General features: G+C 41.7%; 1 protein-coding gene and 1 non-coding gene across 2 annotated transcripts in view; one reads left to right on the top strand and one right to left on the bottom strand.

Moving 5' to 3' along the window:
- TAF15 (TATA-box binding protein associated factor 15) overlaps window positions 1-21,005 on the bottom strand; it is a 35,339-nt gene extending 14,334 nt beyond the window's left edge. The window contains exons 1-8 of the mRNA XM_049790316.1: window positions 20,972-21,005; window positions 20,481-20,574; window positions 18,401-18,449; window positions 18,215-18,299; window positions 18,029-18,131; window positions 13,767-13,960; window positions 8,671-8,791; window positions 134-168 (exon numbers count right to left, since the gene is read on the bottom strand). Coding sequence (XP_049646273.1) covers window positions 134-168; window positions 8,671-8,791; window positions 13,767-13,960; window positions 18,029-18,131; window positions 18,215-18,299; window positions 18,401-18,449; window positions 20,481-20,574; window positions 20,972-21,005 — 715 coding nt within the window. The remainder of the gene's footprint in view (window positions 1-133; window positions 169-8,670; window positions 8,792-13,766; window positions 13,961-18,028; window positions 18,132-18,214; window positions 18,300-18,400; window positions 18,450-20,480; window positions 20,575-20,971) is intronic.
- A 3,037-nt stretch (window positions 21,006-24,042) lies between these two features.
- On the top strand, window positions 24,043-24,149 carry LOC125996100 (U6 spliceosomal RNA). Its single transcript, XR_007491214.1, has one exon. It is a non-coding gene; the product is annotated as a U6 spliceosomal RNA (small nuclear RNA).
- The last annotated feature ends 354 nt before the right edge of the window (window positions 24,150-24,503 follow it).

Genomic DNA, 24,503 nt, shown 5'->3' with positions numbered 1-24,503 from the left:
AATCTTTTAAAGCACACAACACACCAGCCTCAACAGAGTAAGAAAGGGCTTAAAACTGTGTCTGCGGAATATTGGTGGCTTTTAGATTTATATAGCATTTCCACTGAAACATTTTGGGATACTCAGCACTTACCACCAAAATTTTTGAAGCCACCGCGGTCACCACCACTGCAGAGGAAAAATTGAAGAAATGATTTCTTCCTTAAGATTCTAAAGTGCTGAGCGCTGGGCTCAATCTACACTTAACTGTCACAAAGTAGAGCTCGTAGGAAAACAGTAGCACCTCTAACTTTCCAGTAAATTCTATTTCACAGAAGTCAAAAAATAATTTTCCCAAGGTACACCTTCCATAAGAGTGTATCCTTAAGGCATCTAAGGATGCCTTTTAAAGCTCATAGAAGAAATAACATACTCATTTGAAAAGCTTCCCAACCCCAAAACAAAGACACTATTCGAATCCTATCTTAAAGCTGAAGGTACAACATGAAAAAACCTATGCTAAAGCACTTTCTTTCCGAGGGGAATTTATTTTAGTATGGAAAAAAAAAAAACAAAAATATTACATCAATAATATAAAGCATTTTTGTTAAAAGACTTCATTAGCAGAATAGGATAAATTCTACTTTGATACCAAATAGTTTTATGAGGTGAAGGAAAGTCAGGTACAAATATACATAAAAATAGACCTAAATGAAAGCAGTTTTGAAATTTCAAATTGTTCAGAAAGCAGAGGAAAAAATAAGCATAAGAAAACAGAACTTTAGTCTCCCAGCTCCAAAGCCACTACCATTTAGATATGTTCACATCAGAACTACACACTAGGGGCCGGGCGGTGGCGCTAAAGGTAAGGTGCCTGCCTTGCCTGCGCTAGCCTCGGACGGACCGCAGTTCGATCCCCCGGCGTCCCATATGGTCCCCCAAGCCAGGAGCGACTTCTGAGCGCATAGCCAGGAGTAACCCCTGAGCATTACCGGGTGTGGCCCAAAAACCAAAAAAAAAAAAAAAAAAAAAAAAAGAACTACACACTAGGGCCCGGAGAGATAGCACAGCGCTGTTTGCCTTGCAAGCAGCCGATCCAGGACCAAAAGATGGTTGGTTCGAATCCCAGTGTCCCATATGGTCCCCCGTGCCTGCCAGGAGCTATTTCTGAGCAGACAGCCAGGAGTAACCCCTGAGCACCGCCGGGTGTGACCCAAAAACCAAAAACCAAAAAAAAAAAAAAGAACTACACACTAAATGCTCTGTATCAATAAACAAAATGGTCTGTTATTGCAGCTAACCACAAGAAAATGGCTAACAAATTTATACTGCCAGGTAATTTCACGGTCTTTATTTAACTTTATTTAATAACTCTCACATCTCTCTTACCAAAAAACTATTTTAAAATTATTATCATTTTCAGGAACTATGGGGCTATCAGAGCCAAACTGGCAATGCTGGGGATGAGAAGGTTAAACTCAGGGCCCTGCACATGTCAGGCATGTGGTCTACCCCTTGAATTATCACCCTGGCCCAGTAAAAAATGTTAAATTCCGGGGGCCGGGCGGTGGCGCTGGAGGTAAGGTGCCTGCCTTGCCTGCGCTAGCCTAGGACGGACCGCGGTTCGATCCCCCGGTGTCCCATATGGTCCCCCAAGAAGCCAGGAGCAACTTCTGAGCTCATAGCCAGGAGTAACCCCTGAGCGTCACAGGGTGTGGCCCAAAAAAAACCAAAAAAAAAAAAAAAAAATGTTAAATTCCAATCTCCTATAATTAACTTAAGAAACTACCTGGCGGGGCCGGGTAGGTGGCGCTGGAGGTAAGGTGTCTGCCTTGCAAGCGCTAGCCAAGGAAGGACCGCGGTTCGATCCCCCGGCGTCCCATATGGTCCCCCCCAAGCCAGGGGCGATTTCTGAGCACATAGCCAGGTGTAACCCCTGAGCGTCAAACGGGTGTGGCCCAAAAAACCAAAAAAAAAAAAAAAAAAAAGAAACTACCTGGCCTATCAAGAATCTTTAAATGCCAATCTGCTACTATAATTCACTAATCCAATATACCAGTATTTTTCATTACATAAAAACCTATGTTTTAATGATTACCTCACCTTCTATATCAGCATTTCTCAAACAGGAGTCATATGGCACCTGGTAAGCCCAAGATATTCCAATGGGTCACAGGTTTTAAAAAAAAAAAAAAATCACATAAATGGGGGAAAGGGAGGCCAGGGCAATAAATTAGGAGACAAACAAGTAGGAACAGGGGACAAGGGAAGGAAACAGAAAGAAGCTACAGTGAGAAAAAGTTGAGAAACACTGCTTTAGAAAGTGCTTTTAAATTAAGAATGAAGCTAGACCACAGGCATAAAAAGGTTGAAGACCACTGGTGTGCTAGCATGGTTATCAACAGATGTTCTTCGAACCAATGCTAAGACAGATGTCAGTTTTCAGATGCAAAAGTGCTGAAAACTACAGCTGCAGATGACTTTTCTGAGCCATCCTAAGAAGTACCTATCTAAAACATCAGTCTTCATTTCTATTCTGCTACCTTGACATACAAAAAGTTCTCCTTGACGTCAGCTTAATCAGATACACCTTAAGTAGCTACTAATTTTTATTTCCAGAACGTTTAAAAAGAACTGAAGCAATAGCACAGCAGTAGGGCATTTTTCTTGCAATGCAGCCGATCCAGGACCACCCTGACCCAAGTTCAATCATCAGTATCCCAAATGGTTCCCTGAGCCTGCCAGGAGTTATTTCTGAATGCAGAGCCAGGAGTAACTCCTGAGCACCACAGGGTGTGACCAAAAACAAACAAACAAAATATATAGCCACTCCAGCCACTCTTATCCTTACTTCTAAAGGACCTAATCAGGAGCAAAGAGATAACACAGCAGTAGGACATTTTTTTTTTTTTTTTTTGTGGTTTTTGGGTCACACCCGGCAGTGCTCAGGGGTTATTCCTGGCTCCAGGCTCAGAAATTGCTCCTGGCAGGCACGGGAGGACCATATATGGGACGCCGGGATTCGAACCGATGACCTCCTGCATGAGAGGCAAACGCCTTACCTCCATGCTATCTCTCCGGCCCCAGCAGTAGGACATTTGACTTAAATCTAATCATTTTTAACTCCTAAGAAAAGCCAAAAAATATTTTGAAATTAAAAAGCTAAAGATCTGGGCCCGGAGAGATAGCACAGCAGCGTTTGCCTTGCAAGCAGCCGATCCAGGACCAAAGGTGGTTGGTTCGAATCCCGGTGTCCCATATGGTCCCCCGTGCCTGCCAGGAGCTATTTCTGAGCAACTCCTGAGCACCGCCGGGTATGACCCAAAAACAAAAAAACAAATAAAGAGAAAGAAAGAAAAAGCTAAAGATCTGGGGGCCGGAGAAATAGCACAACGGTAAGACATTTGCCTTGCATGCAGAAGGATGGTGTTCAAATCCCGGCATCCCATATGGTCCCCTGAGCCTGCTGGGTGCGATTTCTGCCTGTAGAGCCAGGAGTAACCCCCTGAGCGCTGCTGGGTGTTAAACCCCCCCCCCCCAAAAAAAAAGCTAAACATCTATTAGAGACTAAAACTTTTTAGCGTTTTATCTCAAAAATTATAATTAGAACTGAAAAACATGACAAAAATAAATAAGGAAAAGGAAGCTGGAGCAATAATAATTTATAATATAATATAATATAATATAATATAATATAATATAATATAATATAATATAATATAATATAATATAATATAATTAATATAATATAATATAATTAATATAATAATATAGCTGGTAGGCCAACTGCTTTCACTCCGCCAACCTATGCTCAATCTCTTCTTACGGTCCCCCAAGCACTTTCAGGAGTAATTCCTAAGTGCAGAGCCAATAGAAGTCTTGAGAACTGCTGGGCATGTCTAAACCCAACAACAAAAAGAACAATGAAAATATTAAACTCATATTTCTATCAGGTGCTAAAAGTTGCCAAAATAAAGCAATTACTTTCTGCCACACCCAATGATGCAGAAGCAAATTATTTCTTTAATATGAAACTTTCACTATGCTAAAATACCTCTTACGTAGCTGTCATTTTGATTATCAAACTGTTATCTCGCCACAAGAGAAATTTATGTATCAGCTACTTCCTATGTTTTCTTTTCGAGCCTGCAATAATTTTTACCATTATAAATCATACAAAGTTTAAGATATAAAACTAATTACACTTATATGTAAGTTTGCATTTTTTCTGGTCTAATAAAGTATTAACCTCAAAACTAAAAACTTTAAGAGTTCAATCTTCACTATCACTAACCTATCTTGAGAATTTGAACAAATCACAGGATGGTTGAGAGCATCTGAGAAAAGCACCTCAGGACTCAGTTCAGATATATTTAAATAGAAATCTATATTTTAAGAAGATCCTCCAAAGAATTCAGGTCAGAGAAACACTGGTCCAGATCAGTATTTCCCAAAGTAAGAGATACTCCCCCAGATAGCACTGAACAATCTATAAATATTTCCTGTGAGGCACAATGTAGTATTTTTCTTAAAATATAGGTCAATAGACCTAAACAATTTGAGAGGCTTTGGTCTAGATGAACTATAATTTCATGAGATTTTATGAGATTTTCTTTAAACTTTCAAAGGCTTTAACCATTTTGTTAAAATTCAATTATTAAAATTCAATTTTAGACAGATTTCATTTCCTTACTGAAAAATATTATGTATATTGGATCTTGAGTGATAGCACAGCAGTAGGGCATTTGCCTTGCACGTGGCCAGCCCAAGACAGATCTGGGTTAGATTTCAGCATTCCATATGGTCCCCTCAGCCTGCCAAGAGTAACCCAGGAGTGTCACCAGGTATGGCCCAAAAACAGAAAACAACAAAAAAACACCTTTCCAAACAGACAAATCATAAATCCATTTTCCATATACTTCAAGTTATGATCACACTAGAAAATTAAGGCATGAAGATGCATGAATATCCAAGTTAAGAAGATGTTATTACAGGGACTGAAGACAGTACAAAAGTCCTGGGTTTGATACCCCATATGATGGAGTTCTGCCAGAAATGTCCCCAAACAAATGTTGCAATGAATTTGTTTTCCTCTTAGAAAAGGCAGACTTGTACACCAAGAGTCCTAAAGAACATTTTAATTATAAGGAGATATAAGCAATGCACCCCACTTAAGACAACCAGCTATATACATTATTTTTTACTTTTTTTTGATTTCTGGGTGACACTAAGCTCAGGGCTTGCTTATTACTCAATATACTCAGGGATACACCCATCCTAGAAGATTCAGCACATGTGGTGCTGAAGTTCATATCTGGGTTGATCACATGCAAGGCAATGCCCTACACCTTCTGTACATTTAGTTCAACTACAGAAATAGCTGTCCCTAGTACAAAAACACAAAATGTAGCTTACCCTATGGTAGTCTAAACATTATCACCATTATAATACATTATTTATAAAGAGATTTGATGATATTTTCCCATAGTCTCAGGCCAAAGATAGTTCAGCGGGCATGGCACTTCCCTGGCATGGGGCCAACCTGGGGATTCAATCACTGGCATTCCACATGATTCCCCAAGCCCCATCTGGAATTATCACTGAGCATAAAACTAGGAGTAAGCTCCAAACACAATCTGATGAGGACCCAAAACCAAAGTTTGTGGTTTGATTTTATTCTTTCCCATTTTAAGAAAAATGATGTGGAGTGGCTAGTGGTACAGCTCAATGATAAAGCACATGGACTGCTGTATGCTTGGAAACTGGATTAAATCATAGGCACTACCAAAAAATGTAAAAAAAAAAAATTTTTTTTTTAATTTTAACTGTACTCTATTTGAGATTTTAGAGTAGCAAATTCAGGAACACTTCTGACAAATACCTTAATAGTTATTTAAATACCATTCTCAAAAAGAGATTTGTTTTATTTCCATCCAAATCTTGTACGTGCAATAAAATGTTGTATAGAGTAAGCATTTTGCAACATTTTGGGAGGCCAAGAAGCAGTCACTCGAGTTGCACTGTTCAATACAATGTTCACTAGCCGGGGGGCTGATCATTCAAAATGTGAATAGCAGAGCCGTAATACAGTCAGTAGGGCATTAGCCTTGCAAGCAGGAGATAGCACAGCGGCATTTGCCTTGCAAGCAGCCGATCCAGGACCAAAGGTGGTTGGTTCGAATCGCGTGGTCCCCCGTGCCTGCCAGGAGCTATTTCTGAGCAGACAGCCAGGAGTAACCCCTGAGCACCGCCGGGTGTGGCCCAAAAACCAAAAACAAACAAACTTCTGGTTCTAAAATGAATCATCTCATAAAATCTTTTTGAAAGGGGCCGGCGAGGTGGCGCTAGAGGTAAGGTGTCTGCCTTGCAAGCGCTAGCCAAGGAAAGATCTCGACCGCGGTTCGATCCCCTGGTTGTCCCATATGGTCCCCCCAAGCCAAGGGCAATTTCTGAGCGCTTAGCCAGGAGTAACCCCTGAGCATCAAATGGGTGTGGGTCGAAAAACAAAAACAAAAATATCTTTTTGAAGAATTTCCTATCATCTTCCAGAAATAAAGGAAATATTCTACTCTCAAATAATTGCAGTTTGACAATCTATTAAATTTGGCCCCCTAAACACAGTCAGGAGTGGATACTGGCTGCAGAACCAAGGAGGAAACCCAGAATACTGCTAAGTGTGGCCCAAAAACAGACACACAAAAATTAAAAAAAAAATACGCTTGGGGGCCAGAGAGATAGCATGGAGGTAAGGCCTTGCATGCAAAAGGTCAGTGGTTCGAATCCTGGCATCCCATATGGTCCCCTGAGCCTGCCAGGAGTGATTTCTGAGCAGAGAGCCAGGAGTAATCCCTGAGCGCTGCCAGGTATGACCCAAAACAGTAACCAAAAAAAAAACCACTTGGAAAAAAAATATTACACTTGGGGCTAAAGAAATAGCACAGCAGGGTGTTTCCCTTGCACCTGAGCAACCCAGGTTCAATCTCCAGCAACCCATATGGTCCTCAAAGCCTGCCAGGAGTAAAATTTGAGCAGAGCCAAAAGTAACTCTGAGCACTGCCAGGTGTGGCCCAAACGCCTAAATAAATAAATAAATAAATAAATAAATAAATAAATAAATAAATAAACCTAAGACGCTTTATAAAGTATACAAATTCCAAAACAACCAGTTGTCAAAAATATTGATTTAAAATTTTGATATAACTTACTTGGGACAGAGGGCAGAGGTAGGTAGAAAACAAGCACTATGTCACTCTACAGATTATTCCTTTTCATTCCCATGACAATGGGTTGCTTTGATAATCAACATGTATACAATGTATTTTGTCTGATTTTAAATTGTCTTGGACTACTAAGACTTTTAAACATTTAATCTTATAAAAGCTTATCTAATATTTCAGATTTGACACTGTATCACACTATAAACATCAAGAAAATTAGGTCAATGAGATCAAATGCAAGGCTCACTTGAAGAGCAACTCCATATGCAACTGATTGTTTCTTGAGGCACCTCAATAGGTAAGTACATGCTGCAATAAGTATACCAATGTGTATATATCACTGACAATTTCTTATCCAAAAGTCTTTTAAGCTGTGTACTTTATCTAAATATTTATCAGCTGGAAGCCTCATCTGAGGACAATAAGTAACTTTAGTCTTAGTTTTACAGAACAAACAGATACATTTCTTTTTTTTTTTTTTTTTTGGGGGGGGGATGTTCTGGACCACATCCAACCGTGTTCACAAGGTGTACTACTATCTCTGTGCTCAGGTATAACTCCAGCAATGTTCAAGTGACCATATGTGATGTAAGGCATAAATCAGAACTACATGCCAGCAAGATAAGTAGTGCCTTACCACTCTATATCGCTCCTGGCCTACACTTAAAGTAACTTTAAATCAGCATTAACAATACCAAAACCTAACAGCATTAGCAATGGGAAAAAGAAATAGATGAATAAAAGTAATTCCTTTTCCACAGTTTAAACTAGAAAAAAATACAAAATCTGATGTTTCATTAGTTATTTTGAAATAGTTATGTAAGTCTCCCTAACCACCAAATCCACCTTTATCCACTGCCTTTATCTCCTATCAGTTTTCCTTCCCAAATGCATTCAAAATTTGGAATAGACTCTCTGCTCTCCAATTTAATGTTTACTTACCTTTTCTTTCTTTTTCAAACACTTGGATTTACCAGAGACATATTATATAAAAAAAAAAAAAAGTAAAGGGCAGGAGCAATAGCATAGTTTGTAGGACGTTTGCTTTGCACATTGCCGACCTGGGAGCAACCCGGGTTCGATCCCTGGCAACCCATATGGTCCTCCAGCCTGCCAGGTATGATTTCTGAGCACAGAGCCAGGAATAACCTAAGTGTCACTGGATATGTCCATCCAAAAAAAAAAAAAAAAAAAAAAACACAGTCTATTGCTCTGGTAGGCAAACAGAGTCAAATGATTTAACTAAAAGGGTTGTACGAAAGTTTCCTTGTTGTTTAATACATGCCACAGAAATGGCTTTATATAGCTATTTTAAGGCAACTTGTAACATTTAAACACTGAAAAAATGTAATTTGGCCCCTTTATTAACAACTTCATTTTTAAAAGACTCTAAGTAAACTAAATACTGAAACCCAATCAGCCAAGTAATAGCAATATAGACAGGAAATGAAGATATTTATATCTAAGTACTTACCTTGATGCTGTCATAGGACCTCTTCCGTCCTTGTCATATCCCCCACGCCCTCTACCTCCTCCCTGTGACCCGCCATATCCTCTATTATCTTCTCCATACCTACTCACATCACGACGGTCATCTACAAAAAAAGAAAACACCAATCATCTCTGACAAAACCCAATCCTTTATAATAAAGGTTTCCTATAACAAACTTTTTGTTTGTTTTTTGGTTTTTGGGCCACACCCAGCAGCTCTCTGGGGTTACTCCTCGCTGTGCTCAGAAATTGCTCCTGGTAGGCTCGGGGGACCATATAGGAATCCAAGATTCAAACCTGGGTCTGTCCCAGGTCAGCTGCATGCAAGGCAAATGCCCTACCTCTGTGCTATTTCTCCGGCCCCCCATAGCAATCTTCTTTTTTTTTTTTTTTTTTTTGGTTTTTGGTCACACCTGGCAGCGCTCAGGGGCCACTCCTGGCTCTACGATCAGAAATCGCCCCTAGCAGGCTCGGGGGACCATATGGGATGCCAGGATTCGAACCACCGTCCTTCTGCATGTAAGGCAAACATCTTATCTCCATGCTATCTCTCCGGCCCCCCTAGAGCAATCTTAAAATGGCTCTTGAGGTCACACACATATACTGTTCTTTGGAAAATGATGCACATACATAGAACATTTGGAATTAAATGTTCCAAAACTGTCAAATTCCATTCTGCTAGTCAAATAGCAAAATGGGAACCAGAGCGATAACACAGCAGTAAGGCATTTGTCCTGCACATGGCCCATCCAGGACCGACCTTGGTTTGCCTTGTACGCAGACATCCAGGATGGATGGTGGTGATTTCTGAACAGAGGTAGGAGTAACACCTGAGTGCTGCTGGGTGTGGTCCAAAAACAAACAAAACTAGATTTTGAAACTGAGAAATTTTAGTGAATTTATTGAACATAGCTCTACTAAAATTTTACTCATTCATTATTCAATAAATATTATTGAGCAAGAAAGAAACCAAACCCTTTAATAGGTAATGAATGTAACAAAATAAATAAGACATGACATTGAGGCTGGGGTGGGGGAAAAAACTCAAAATATTGGAGCACAAACTTTGCATGTGAGATCCTGGTACAATCCCAGGCACAGCATAGTATCCCAAGTAGTCTATGCTCCACCAAGCATAGTTAAAAAACAAAACAAGGGGGGCCGGGCGGTGGAGCTAGAGGTAAGGTGCCTGCCTTTCCTGCACTAGCCTTGGACGAAATGTGGTTCGATCCCCCGGCGTCCCATATGGTCCCCCAAGCCAGGAGCAACTTCTGAGCGCATAGCCAGGAGTAACCCCTGAGTGTTACCAGGGTGTGGCCCAAAAACCAAAAAAACCATAACAAGAGGCCAGAGAGATAGCATGGAGGTAAGGCATTTGCCTTTCATGCAGGATGGTGGTTCGAATCCCAGCATCCCATATGGTCCCCTGTGCCTGCCAGGGGCAATTTCTGAACATAGAGCCAGGAGTAACCTCTGAGCGTTGCCGGGTGTGACCCAAAACCCAAAAAAAAATAAAAAAAAATAAAATAAAATAAAATAAAATAACAAAATCAAAAGAATATTTGCTCTTAAAAAGTAGAAAAGAGGAACCAGAGTGGTGGAGCAAGTGGCAGAGAATTTGCCTTGCATGGGCTAACATAGGACGAACAGCGGTTTGATCCCCCAGCATCCCATATTGTCTCCCAAACCAGGAGCGATTTCTGGGCGCATAGCCAGGAATAACCCCTGAGTGTCATCGGGTGTGGCCCAAAAACCAAGGGGAAAAAAAAAAAGTAGAAAAGAATGTTTGTCCTTAAAAAATTCTTTTTTTTGGGCCCGGAGAGATAGCACAGCGGCGTTTGCCTTGCAAGCAGCCGATCCAGGACCAAAGGTGGTTGGTTCGAATCCCGGTGTCCCATATGGTCCCCCGTGCCTGCCAGGAGCTATTTCTGAGCAGACAGCCAGGAGTGACCCCTGAACACTGCCGGGTATGACCCCAAAACAAAAACAAAAAATTCTTTTTTATGGCAAATAAGAAAGAAAAATATATTACTACCAGGGCCCGGAGAGATAGCACAGCGGCGTTTGCCTTGCAAGCAGCCGATCCAGGACCAAAGGTGGTTGGTTCAAATCCCGGTGTCCCATATGGTCCCCCGTGCCTACCAGGAGCAATTTCTGAGCAGACAGCCAGGAGTAACCCCTGAGCACCGCCGGGTGTGGCCCAAAAACCAAAAAAAAAAATATTACTACCAATAGAATGCACAAAGTGCTATGGGAACAATAGTGAAGTCTCATCAATGTTAAGATAAGGTAAACATGAATAAACTTCAACATAGGATTCGTACAAAAATCTCTAACTACAAAAACCTGACAGTGACAACATGATTGTGAAGAACTTTTACTGGGACCACAGAGAAAGACTGGAGTTAGACAACTTAGTATGCCTGGAGCCTATAATTGTCTTATGCTAGGATGCTTCATGGGTAAGGTCTCCCTGTTTTTAAGCCAAAAGCTTTTCCTTTCTATTTTCCCTATATTTTACTGTGCCTATGCACAACAAACAACAAATAAAAAACCCGCCACACACCCATTTTTTTAATTGCATTTTTTTAAATCTCTTATCTTTTAAATTGGGCCTTTTTCTTTTTTGGTTTTTGGGTTACACCTGGCAGCGCTCAGGGGTTCCTCCTGGCTCCACACAGAAATCACTCCTGACAAGCTCAGGGGAACATATGGGATGCCGGGACTCGAACCATCATCCTTCTGCATCTAAGGCAAAGGCCCTACTGCTATGCTATCTCTCCGGCTCCAAGCTCCTGCCCTTTTTCATAGAACCTTGGGACACGGCTTACTTTATTTTACCCTATAATCTGGCATTTTGTTTGTTTGGGGGGGGCCACACCCAGCAATGCTGAGGGGTTACTCCTGGCTATGTACTCAGAAATCTCCCCTTGCTTGGGGGACCATATGGGATGTCGGGGTTCGAACCGCAGTCCACCCTAGGCTTGCGCATGCAAGGCAAACACCCGACCGCCTGCGCCACTGCTCCAGCCCCTATTCCCACATTATTTTATAAATATAACTAAGAATAAAGGATCAAAGAAAAGCTGAATCCAGGGGCCAAGTGGTCTTAGTTATACTGGTGGGGAAATAAATAAGGACATAACTAATATCCAAGCCAAAGTCAATGATAATAGAATCATGGGACCTAAACTTTAAACTTAAAGGGACCTGTTATACTGGCAGGTCAGAGGGCAAAGGGTGGAGGTATAGGATGCACTCTAGGGCATTGGTGGAGAGAGGTTTACACTGATTGTGGGAAGGCCCTGACACATTGTGTATCTCAAATTCAACTATGAAGGATTTTGATCAATATTGCTTCTATTAAAAAAAAAAAGACAAGGGGCCAGAGTGATAGCACAGCGGTAGGACATTTGCCTTGCACACTGCCATCCACGACGGACAGATGGACAGTGATTTGAATCCCAGTGTCCAATATGGTCCTCCAAGCCAGGAGTAACACCTGAGCGTCACTGGGTGTAGCCCCTACCCCCACCCAAAAAATAAGGTAAACATAGGGCCAGCAAGTAGGGCACTTGCCCTACCCAGATATGATCCCTGGCATCCCATATGGTGGCCCATGCCTGCCAGGAGTAACCCCTAAGCACCGCCACATATGGCCCAAGAACCAACGAACAAAAAAAGATGAGGTAAACAGAATCATAATGAATCCAAGTATATCACCACTACCAAATCAACATATTTTCAAATAATCCTTAATTTTGTTTTGCTTTTTAAATTGTCTGTGCCAGGGATCTAACTCAGGATCTCAGATATCCAAGACAAAAACGAAATCCTACAGCCCAGAGAGCACAGTGGGAGAGCGTTTGCCTTGCACCTGGCAACCCAGGACAGACCTGGGTCAAACAAAAAAGAACCTAAATCCTCAGACCTTGATAAGAGTTCATTTAGACAAAAAACTTTTTAGAACAAGAGAATTTGCTCTTGGAGGGATGATTTTTCTTTTGGACCACACAGGTTCTGCTCAGCGGTTATACCTTACTCTGTACTCAGGAATTACTCCTGGTAGTAATGCCAGAGATCAAACACAGGTCAAACAAGATAGTTTTATTGAACAAAACTTAAGATGTGGGGCCAGAGAGATAGCACAGTGATAGGGCATTTGTCTTGCATGCAGATGAATGGTGGTTCGAATCCCAGCATCCCATATGGTCCCCCGAGCCCGCCAGGATCGATTTCTGAGCAGAGAGCCAGGAGTAATCCCTGAGCACTGCCGGCTGTGACCCAAAAAACAAACAAACAAACAAACAAAAAAAAAAAAACAGAAAAAAAAAGCTGTAAGTAGGGGCCGGAGAGATAGCATGGAGGCAAGATGTTTGCCTTGCATGCAGGTCGGTGGTTCAAATCCTGGCATCCCATATGATCCCCTGAGCCTGCCAGGAGTAACCCCTGAGCGCTGCCAGGTGTGACCCAAAAAAAAAAAAATAAATAAAAAAAAAAAAGCTGTAAGCAGGGGAGAAGAAAAGACAGAACTCAAGCTTGAATGAACAAGCAAGCAAAGAGACAGAATGATACAGAATGATGTTCAAGGAAGAATATGGGCTTGAAGGAGCAAGTATAATTTAGACCATTAAAAAATTTCATGTAGGAGCCAAGGAGATCATTCAAAGGGCTAGAGTGTTTTGACCGGCATGCAGAGGTTCCAGAATCAATTCAAAGCATCACCAGGGTGACCCTGGTTAGTACATAGCATTGCTAGGCCAGAACAGTCATTTATCACTAGAAAATGTGTTCCCTAACCCCTAGCACCACTTGGGAAATGCCCTTTCTCACAAAAATATACCTCATATATCACTATATTTTACAGCTGATATATTCTGTGGACTTTTTAATCCATTTAAATAAGCATGGGACTAGAGAGATAATTGAGGATTAATAGGCTTGTCTAATTCACATGTGGCTGACCCTCCCTGGAATACCCTGCCAGTTTATAGGCACCCAACCCAAAAGTAAAATAAACAAAACTCAATATTCCAATTCTATAAGGAGAAAAGAGAAAAAGGAAGTCATATACTTTACCTTGTGTGTGGTGACTGTAATTTTCCCTTTGTGAATGGTAGGACTGTTGGTTTTGATTATAGGACTCATGCTGTTGGTCATAATTTGACGGATCATCATAGGAGCCTTGATGCTGATCATAGCCTGACTGCTGGTTATATGAGTCTTGCTGACCATAGTCTGACTGATCATACGAAGGTGCTCTTCCACCTTGGCTAAAGAGAAATCAAGGATATAAAATTGTATACAAACACCACTAGATGATGACAAGACTAGAGGCATGACCACTTAAACCAGAGGTTCCCTAATTTATTTGGCATATAAATATTTTCAGAAATATTAAATATTTTAAACAAAATTTTTTTTTTTTTTTTTGTGGTTTTTGGGTCACACCCGGCAGTGCTCAGGGGTTATTCCTGGCTCCAGGCTCAGAAATTGCTCCTGGCAGGCACGGGAGGACCATATATGGGACGCCGGGATTCGAACCGATGACCTCCTGCATGAGAGGCAAACGCCTTACCTCCATGCTATCTCTCCGGCCCCTAAACAAAATATTTTAACAAACTATTTTCAGAAATAGTACAAAGTCCCCTGAAAATCTCCCTTCTTTGGGGGAGATTATGGATCACACCCAGCAATGCTGAGGGGTTACTCCTGACTCTGTGCTCAGAAATTAGTCCTGGCAGGGCTTAGGGGGACCATATAGAATGCCTGAACTTAACCCAGGTCAGCGGTGTGTAAGAAAAGCACTTTACCCATTGTACTCCTCTCCGGGCCCTAAATATTTCGGTTTTGGGGGCCACCCCAGCAGTGCTCAGGGGTTCCACTTGGCTCTACGCTCAGAAATCGCTCCTGGCAGGCTCAGGGGACCATATGGGATGCCCAGATTTGAACCACCATCCTTTTGCATGTAAGGCAAATGCCTTTCCTCCATGCTATGTCTCCGGCCCCCGAGTTTCTATAATTTAAAACTGCTATTGGTGGTTTCCCATGCTCATAATGCCAATACCACAGCAATCACTAGTGTCCCCCCTCCTAGCAACTCAATAGTTATCCCACTGTATTGCCTGGAAATCTACCTTCCTTTAATTGAACATAGAGCATCCCTCAGTTGCATCCAACAAAGCATCCATACTGCCAACCCCCATCCTCAAAGTAACCTCACCAACTTTTCTCATACTTTTAATTGATTAAATTTCGACAATATCCTTTGGGGCATAAAGACTGTACCGGTGAGGGACCGGAGAGATAGCATGGAGGTAAAGTGTTTGCCTTGCATGCAAAAGATCGGTGGTTCGAATCCCGGCATCCCATATGGTCCCGAGCCTGCCAGGAGCGATTTCCCAGGTGTGACCGCCCTCCCCCCCAAAAAATGGACCAGTGAAAGGCTCAAAACTGCTTAGTACTAGATTGTCTGCCTTGTAAGAATAATACAAATTCAAACCCTGATTGCTGGTGTCATAAAGGTGCAAAGCATGGTGCTGTCACTTCTGCTGTTCCAGCACAAGTCCACAGCCAAGTGCGTTAAGTACCAGGACAAAAGGGTGCAACCATTAAAAGGCACATGTTAGCAACACAGCCAGGTAGTGGCTAAGCATGGCAGTAACTTAGGCAAGCACCACTACTAAAATGTGACCTAGCTGACCGTGTATGGATGCACAATTAAAGGAGTACAACCTGGGGCTGGAGAGATAGCATGGAAGTAAAGTGTTTGCCTTTCATGCAGAAGGACGATGGTTCGAATCCCGGCATCCCATATGGTCCCGTGTCTGCCAGGAGCGATATCTGAGCACAGAGAGCTAGGAGTAACCCCTGAGCGCTGCCAGGTGACCCAAACCAAAAAAAAAAAAAAAAAAGAGTATAACCTTCAGCCAGCACTGCAACTAAGTGTTGACCCATCAAAATCTGATATATCAGCAATCACCAGAAAGGAACACAACTAAAACATTTTTTTTTTTTTGGTTTTTGGGCCACACCCGGCGGTGCTCTGGGGTTACTCCTGGCTGTCTACTCAGAAATAGCTCCTGGCAGGCACGGGGGACCATATGGGACACCGGGATTCGAAGCAACCACCTTTGGTCCTGGATTGGCTGCTTGCAAGGCAAACGCCGCTGTGCTATCTCTCCGGGCCCTACTAAAACATTTTTAAGCCTCACATCCAGATGTGTTTGGCAAGATATATATCTAACAATTTCTACCTCAATACCTTTACTGCAGTAAAATCAAATTATGGGACCAGAGATCCATAAACAACCTACACTGGAGTCAACCATCATCATGTCCACCAACTCCCTGAGAGCCAGAATTCTGTAAACCCTGACTAGTGCAGAATATAATCCAATCCCCACACATAAAAAAGTTTAATTACCCTGTAAATAAGTAATGCTACCATGTTTGAACATTAAGTTAGGAAATGCAAAATAATCTCAAAAACTATAAAACAGTTAAAAAAAAAAAAAACTACCAAGGACAGGACATTGATAAAGTCCTAGTGCTAGTCTTGCACACAGCCAACCAGCACCACAAAAACCCTACCATGAGTGATCTCTAACCAGAACCAAGAAGCCGTGAGCACTGTTGGGTGTAGCCCAAAAGTAAACAAGTCTTCTGGGCTCAGAAATAGCTTTAAAAGCTGAAGTTCCCTGAGCACGAAGAGAAATAACTACCTGAGTATTGGGCAGGGTATTGCTCCAAAAGCTAATGAAATAAAAATGTTGAGATGTTCTGTAGGCAGGGCGAGTTCTACCCACTTATTCCGGTGTAGTTATTACTACCAATGACTAAGATTCACATATATACTTGGTTTACAATACTGTAATACATAGTTTTGGTACTCAACAGAGGTTATATACTTAATGTTGCAGTGGCCACATGCTTGATTTTAGTGCTCCAGAGATGGCACACTATTGAAGCACATTCAGCAGATATATTGAGTTTAATTTCAGGTATATAGCAGAAGCAAAAAAAAAAAAAGTTTTAATTTTTAAATCAATTGTGTTAATATACAATTAACACAGCATATTTGCAAATAACGCATAAAAAAATAAAAGACCGGGGCGGAGAAAATAAAAGACCGGGGCGGAGAGATAGCATGGAGGTAAGGCGTTTGCCTTTCATGCAGAAGGTCATCGGTTTGAATCCCGGCGTCCCATATGGTCCCCCGTGCCTGCCAGGAGCAATTTCTGAGCATAGTGCCAGGAATAACCCGAGCACTGCCGGGTGTGACCCAAAAACCACACACACACAAAAATAAATATATAAATAAAATAAATAAATAAATAAAAGACCATGTTTTATCTATTTCCATATTCTCCCTAGCCAAAGGGTTGTGAAATCAAAACCTGAGGGCCAGGAATTATGTGTAGTTCAAAGGAAAAAAGCAATCCCTTCCATACTTGAGACTGGATATAATCCCCCACACCATAAAAATGAATCCGGAGAGATAGCACAGTGGCGTTTGCCTTGTAAGCAGCCGATCTAGGACCAAAGGTGGTTGGTTCGAATCCTGGTGTCCCATATGGTCCCCCGTGCCTACCAGGAGCTATTTCTGAGCAGACAGCCAGGAGTAACCCCTGAGCACCGCCGGGTGTGGCCCAAAGACCAAAAAAAAAAACAAAAAAGAATCAACTAAGTTTAAAATATATTTATTTGGGGCCGGCGCTAGAGGTAAGGTGCCTGCCTTGCCTGCGCTAGCTAGCCTAGGACAGACTGCAATTCGATCCCCCGGTGTCCCATATGGTCCCCCAAGCCAGGAGCGATTTCTGAGCACATAGCCAGGAGTAACCCCTGAGCATTACCGGGTGTGGCCCAAAAGTCAAAAAAAAAAATATATATATATATATATATTTACTTATTGAGGGAGAGGAAGTTCTATTGGAACAAGAGCAATAGCCTATCAGGTAGAGAGAGAGCTTGCCTTGCACGTGTCCAACCCAAGTTCAATTCCTAATAGCCCAGATAGTCTCCATTATAACGCCAAGAGTTAATTCCTAACTGCAGAGCCAGGAATAACTCCTGAGCATTGGTGGGTGTGGGCATTCCCTCCCTCAAAAGAGTTCTATAAGGGGCCGGAGTGGTGGCACAGCAATAAGGTGGTTGCCTTGCACGCGGCTGACCTAGGATAGATTGTGATTCGATTCCCCAGCCTGAAGCATCACCTGGTGTGCCCCTCCCCCAAAAAGAGTTCTATAAAAGCTACAAATGTGTTCATGAAACTGGTTTAATACATAAATTGTCACTACTATACAACCCATGCAATCCCAGTACTCGTACTCCTTCCTTACCCTCCTGATGATTCCGTGTTTTGTTGTCCCTGGTTATTGTAAGACTGTTGGCCATATGAGCTCTGTTTTTGATTCTCATAGCCACCATAGGACTGTGAATAACCTAAACATTGGATGGATATAGCATTAGTAAGGATCCCAATTATTTTAATTTTTAAACCAGCAAATATAAGGAAATAGTCCAACCTGATTGGTTTTGTCCATAACTAGAATAGCTACCATAGTTCTGTCCATATGAAGAATCAGCTGCTTGCCCATAGCCAGGATAGCTCTGAAATTTATGTAAAAACACATTTCATCAACTTAAAAAAATGACAATTTAATAACACAAAGATAAAAGTATTTAAGAACACAATCGATATTTTAACCTACTTGTGATGCTTGTCCATAACCTTGGTTGCCTTGATTTCCATAGGAATAACTGCAAAAGAAAAAAACTACTTGAAAGAAATATTTAATATTTCTTCAAAGAAACCAATCTTCATTTTCAACTTTAAAATCAAATACAAGCTTCTTCTCTAAGTAATTGTCAAAATGTCTCTTTTTAGGCCCGGAATGATAGCACAGCGGTGTTTGCCTTGCAAGCAGCCAATCCAGGACCAAAGGTGGTTGGTTCGAATCCCGGTGTCCCATATGGTCCCCCGTGCCTGCCAGGAGCTATTTCTGAGCAGACAGCCAGAGTAACCCCTGAGCATCGCCGGGTGTGGCCCAAAAACCAAAAAAAAAAAAAATGTCTCTTTTTAAAGAGTAGAAACTGAAAAATAACCAATCATATAACATCATCATTTCTGAAGACAAAAATGTCATTCCGAGACCTCCTGTTTATTTTGACAATCTCCCACAGATAGCTTCAAAGCTAAAAAAGCCCAAAAATTATCCTTGGGGAAGAGCAAGGTGTGTAGGTATATCCTTGAGAAAGGGAATATAGCAAGAAGAGGGCAAATGAGGTTAACTATATGAGACCCCATATTTGAAGCAGAAAAATGATGGGTTTTTATTTTTTTGTTTGGTTTTGGTTTTGGTTTTTGGGTCACACCCAACAGCGCTCAGTGGTTACTCCTGGTTCTACACTCAGAAATCGCCCCTGGCAGGCTCGGGGGACCATATGGGATACTGGAATTCAAACCACTGACCTTCTGCATGCAAGTCAAATGCCTTACCTCCATGCTCTCTCTCCAGCCCCTGGGTTTTTTTTTTTTTTTTTGGTTTTTGGGCCACACACGGCAGTGCTCAGGGGTTACTCCTGGCTGTCTGCTCAGAAATAGCTCCTGGCAGGCACAGGGGACCATATGGGACATTGGGATTCGAACCAACAACCTTTGGTCCTGGATCGGCTGCTTGCAAGGCAAATGCCGCTGTGCTATCTCTCCGGGCCCTGGGTTTTTAATTTTTAAGTTAGCACTTTAATCAACTTCAGGTTAGTACTTATTTTTTACTTTATCTTAGATTTGTCTAACTTTCTAGAAAAGGCATGTGACACTAAAAGGCCAAATTTTTTCATTGTTGTGAGGACCACTCCCAGCAGTGTTCAAGGTGCTAGTGGGGGAGGGGAGACTATAGAGGCATGTTGTGCTAGGAATACCTCCTAGGACCTTCAAAATGCAAGGCATGTGCTTTATAAGCCATTATAATTCCACAATAATCAGAAGTATGTATTATCTTCAGAATAGTACCACAGAACAAAATTATATCACTAGTATCTTAGCAGAGCCCAGAAAATAAGTTGGCTGATTCAATGAAAATATAAGGGGCCAGAGAGATAAGCACAGCTGTAGAACGTTTGCCTTGTATGCAGCTGACCCAGAATGGATCCAGGTTCAATCCTCAGCACCCTATATGGTCCTCCAAGCATGCCAGGAGCGATTTCTGAGTGCAGAGCCAAGAGTAACCCCTGAGCACCGCCGGGTGTGGCCCAAAAAACAAAAAAAAGTTCAAGTGATAACACTACATACTTCCCATGTGTAAAGTCTGGGTTTGATGGCCAGTACATAATCCAGTCCACATCCAGTACAGTCGGATGTGGCCCCACAACAACATCAATAATTTTAGAATTTAAAGTTGTGAAGTATTGTTTTCTGGGCCTTCCACGCAATACTCGGGGGGCCATAGGTGACTCCCAACAATTCTCAGTCCTCAGCTCTGCTGTTAAACCTGCCACTTCAGTGCTTGAACCTGGTGATGTGGTCCCAAGAACTGCTGGAAGCTACCAGGGCTCTCTACTCAATGGTATTAGTGAGCTACACAGGGGAACATGGATCAAGCTGAGACTTCTAAGTATAAACCAGTTGTTTCAACTATTTCCATAGCCCCTAAAATATTTCCTAACTTCATAAAATATATTTAATTGAATTTGCTACATGCTTACTAACCCATGAAAAGAAAAAATAGCCCATTTTGTTTTTATGAAGCTGATAGCAGTGCCAGAGACTGTATTCCTCAATGGTGAACCCACGGCACGCGTGCCACTTGCAGTTGGGCACTCGGGAAGGGGTCCACAATTAAGATATGTGGCACGGCGGCGTGCCAATGCCTGCTTTGCAGCTCACCTGGCAACAGGGTCAGACTGGCCATTGGGAGGACTGGGCATTGTGTGGCAGTTTGGGCATTCAGGCTCAGAAAGGTTAGCCATCACTGGTATAGATTATACAAGGATTGGCAACCTTTAAGACATAAGAACTTGGACTCCTTTCCAAAGGGAAAAAAAAAAACCTGGGAGCTGCAAAACCATGGAGACATTTTAAAAAAATATAGCACTGTATACATTGTTTCTTATCTTAATGTTATATACAGGTTCCTGCAGTTAGCAGTCTATCTGAAAGAATAAAAGAACTTTTTCACTTAACAATGTAAAACATGTATTTGTGCAAATTAATAGCCAATTAAAATATTTAAGTGATACCGCTCCCCGGCACCCTGCTATCAAAAGCTGCAAAAGAGCCGCACAAGGGTTGCCAATCCCTTGTATAGAAGATAACATCTTTGCTCCATGCACCTAGCTTGGGGGAGCACTGGGTGTGGGAAGGCTCCAGGGCCAGGGAAGGTGGCAGCTGCAGCTCTGGGACAAGCAGGAGGAGCCCAAGGAGCACTGTGAAATGGGGCCGGTTCCTAAGAGAGCAGGGAGGACACTACTTATTACAGCTGCTTAGAAGCACCATCCAAAGCTCAGGTAATCCAGGCACTATGGAAACTTTATTGCAGAAAACACATCTGGTATACAACAGTAGAAAGAGCTGAGAGTAATAGACATGTCTTCTGAATCCCCCCCCACCGCCCAAAAAAAAAGATTTTACTTTGCAAGTAGCTAGCTAACCCCAATTTGAATCTCTGCTTCTCTGAGCTTCCACCAGGAATCAACTCATGAGCAAAGAGAGCCAGGAATAGCCTGTGAGCACAGGTAGGCAGAAAGGGGAGGGGAGAGAAAAGAACAGGAAGGGAGGGGAGAGTAAAGGAGAAGGGAGCAGGGTGAAATTCCGGAAAAGAGCGGTTACTGCATGTATATATTCACATAAAAACAATTCTTTTCTTTTTTTTGTTTTGTTTTGGTTTCTGGGCCACACCCGGCGGTGCTCAGGGGTTACTCCTGGCTGTCTGCTCAGAAACAGCTCCTGGCAGGCACGAGGGACCATATGGGACACCGGGACTTGAACCAACCACCTTTGGTCCTGGATCGGCTGCAAAAACCGCTGCGCTATCTCTCCGGGCCCCACATAAAAACAATTCATTTGAGGACAGGAGTTTTAAAAAGTTAAATTTTGAAAAAAAAAAAAAAAAAGAAAAAAGTTAAATTCTGATGAAAAAAATGTAGTATATACACATTTATTCTCAATAATGCATTACCTGGAACTTATGCTGAGAAAAACACATTAGCATGTTATATACAAACAAAAAATAAAATGCCTTTTTGTATCTGTTTCTAATTCAATTGCTTAAACCCTCTTAACAATTGTTTCTTTTAAAGAAATCTGCAATACTTATGGGATTTGTTTTAATTTAATCTCTAGGGAGAATCTACACTTACATATTCAAATAATCTTTTTTTATAGAAGCATTTTACAGTACATATGTACACAGGCTGACTCTACTCCTCTGTGACAAGTTAAATATTAACTCTTCTCTCAAAACACCTAAATATAAAATCTCAAAAGGAAAGCCTTTATTAGTCATTTTTCTTCAGTTCTACTTTGATTGCATTATCCAGATATACAAATACTTTACCTTTGCTGCTCGCCCCCAGACTGTCCGTAACTTCCAGAATCTAAAACACATAAAAAGAATTTTAAATTCTATTTAAATGTTGCTCCCTCAAAGTCAGACTTTAGCTTTTAAAGATGAAATGTGAGATCATTAAAAACAACTACAGAGGGGCCGAAGAGAAAGCATGGAGGTAAGGCAAGTTTTGCCTTTCATGCAGAAGGTCATTGGTTCAAATTCTGGCATCCCATATGGTCCACCGAGCCTGCCAGGAGAAATTTCTGAGTACACGTGGAGCCAGGAGTGACCCCTGAGTACTGCTGAGTGTGACCCAAAAACAAACAAACAAAAAAAAACTACAGAAAGAAAAAAAAGCCAGGATGGAATGATAGCACAGTGGTAGGGCATTTGCCCTACACGCAACCCCAACAGACCTTGGTTTGATTCCCGCAACCCATATTGTCCCCTGAGCCTGCCAGCGGTGACTTCTGAGCACAGAGCCACGAGTAACCCGAGCGCCGCCGAGTGTGACCCAAAACCAAAACCAAAAAAAAAGAAAAAGAAAAACAAGCCACAAATACTGTGCAGGGAGAAAAATACTAATACTAAATTACTATTTTGAGTAGTAGCTTTGAAAACTCTCCTCCAAAAATAAAAGAGCAATAAAATCGTAAAAACCATCCTTTCACCAAAAACTCAATACTCAACCTGTTCTTCATATGGGACCAGAGAGGTAGTACAGTAGTAAAGACTTTTCTCATACCTAGCCAACCCAGTTCCTTAACACTCCATTTGGTCCCTGATCCCTGCCATGAGGAATACCTGACTGCAGAGCCAGGAATAAGACCTGGCCACCAGTGGGTATGCCACAAAGGCCAAAAACCAAAGAAAACAAAAAAATAATAAAGAAAGCCAGAGAGACGGGTATGGCATTTGCTTTGCACATGACAGACCAGGTTCAATCCCAACATTACAAATTGTGCCCTAAGCACTATCAGAAAATGATTGCTGAGTGCAGCAAGGCGTAAACCCTGAGCATTGAGGTGTGACCAAAAAGAAAAAAAAAAAAAACCTAAGCAGGATCAAAAAGAAGGACTAGGCCGGAGCATATAGCACAGTGGTAAGATGTTTGCTTTGCACACAGCCAACAGGGACAGAGACTAGGGTCCCCCATATCCCCCAAGTCTACGAGGAGCAATTTCTAAGCTCAGAGCCAGGAGTAACCGCTGAGCACTGTGGGGTGTGGTCCAAAAAAAAAAAAAAAGGAGGACTATATGCAGAAGATTGCGAGGAATTGTTATGAAACAGCTTCTGTCCTCCCTGATGGTATGGGATATTTCTTTTCCTTCTGGAAACCGTGGGATAACCAAACCTCAACCCAACACCCAAAGAACCTCTCATTACACCCCAGGATTACATTTATTTGTGTATCTTTTCGTTTTGGGGCCACACCCAGGAAAGCTTATGGTTTATTCCTGAATCTGTGTTCAGGTATTACTCCATGACAGTGTAGGGGACAATATGTGGAGCCTGGGATCAAACCTAGGTACAACAGCCTTACCCACTGCACAAGAAGCTTTACTCGCATATCTTTGCCAACCAAACATATACATCATTTCAAAGTACTAGACTGCTTTAGATGTCCAGAGACTTGATAAAAAGAAGTTTGTGAATGAATGAATGAATGAATGAATGAATAAATAAATAAATAAATAAATAAATAAATAAATAAATAAATAGAAGTTTGTGGCTGAGGAGATGGCCCAGCAGTAATGCACATGTCCTTCGTGCATGGAACTGGGAACTTTAAAAGTTTTTTTAAGGTGCTCGCTTCGGCAGCACATATACTAAAATTGGAACGATACAGAGAAGATTAGCATGGCCCCTGCGCAAGGATGACATGCAAATTTGTGAAGCGTTCCATATTTTCAATCTGGGGACTTGAGGGACAAAGTAATTGTACATGAATTCTGTTTTATTTATCTTAATGTTCTTTGGCCGAAAGTTCAAAGTTAAGATAAAGATATCAGCAAGGGGACTTCTTCTGAGAATTATGTTATGGGTGATTGTCCTTCCACTGTAACTTTACCTTGTCCTCTTTCTTTGCATCTTTGTTCTCATAATTCAAAATAAAACAATAAAAAAAAAAAGTTTTTTTAAGGCAAGTTAGTGTAAAATGTCACACTTTATCAAGTTTCATAGTCTTGGTCAACTAATACATCAACTAGCAATATCTACTTCTAGTTTCCTTTTTAGCAATAAAATCGAGTGGAGCTAAAAATGC

This window comes from Suncus etruscus, chromosome 1 (genome assembly GCF_024139225.1).
Source record: "Suncus etruscus isolate mSunEtr1 chromosome 1, mSunEtr1.pri.cur, whole genome shotgun sequence".
Classification (NCBI taxonomy): domain Eukaryota; kingdom Metazoa; phylum Chordata; class Mammalia; order Eulipotyphla; family Soricidae; genus Suncus; species Suncus etruscus.
The sequence above is the reverse complement of the archived record's forward strand: the minus strand, read 5'-3'. Positions and strand labels throughout refer to the sequence as shown.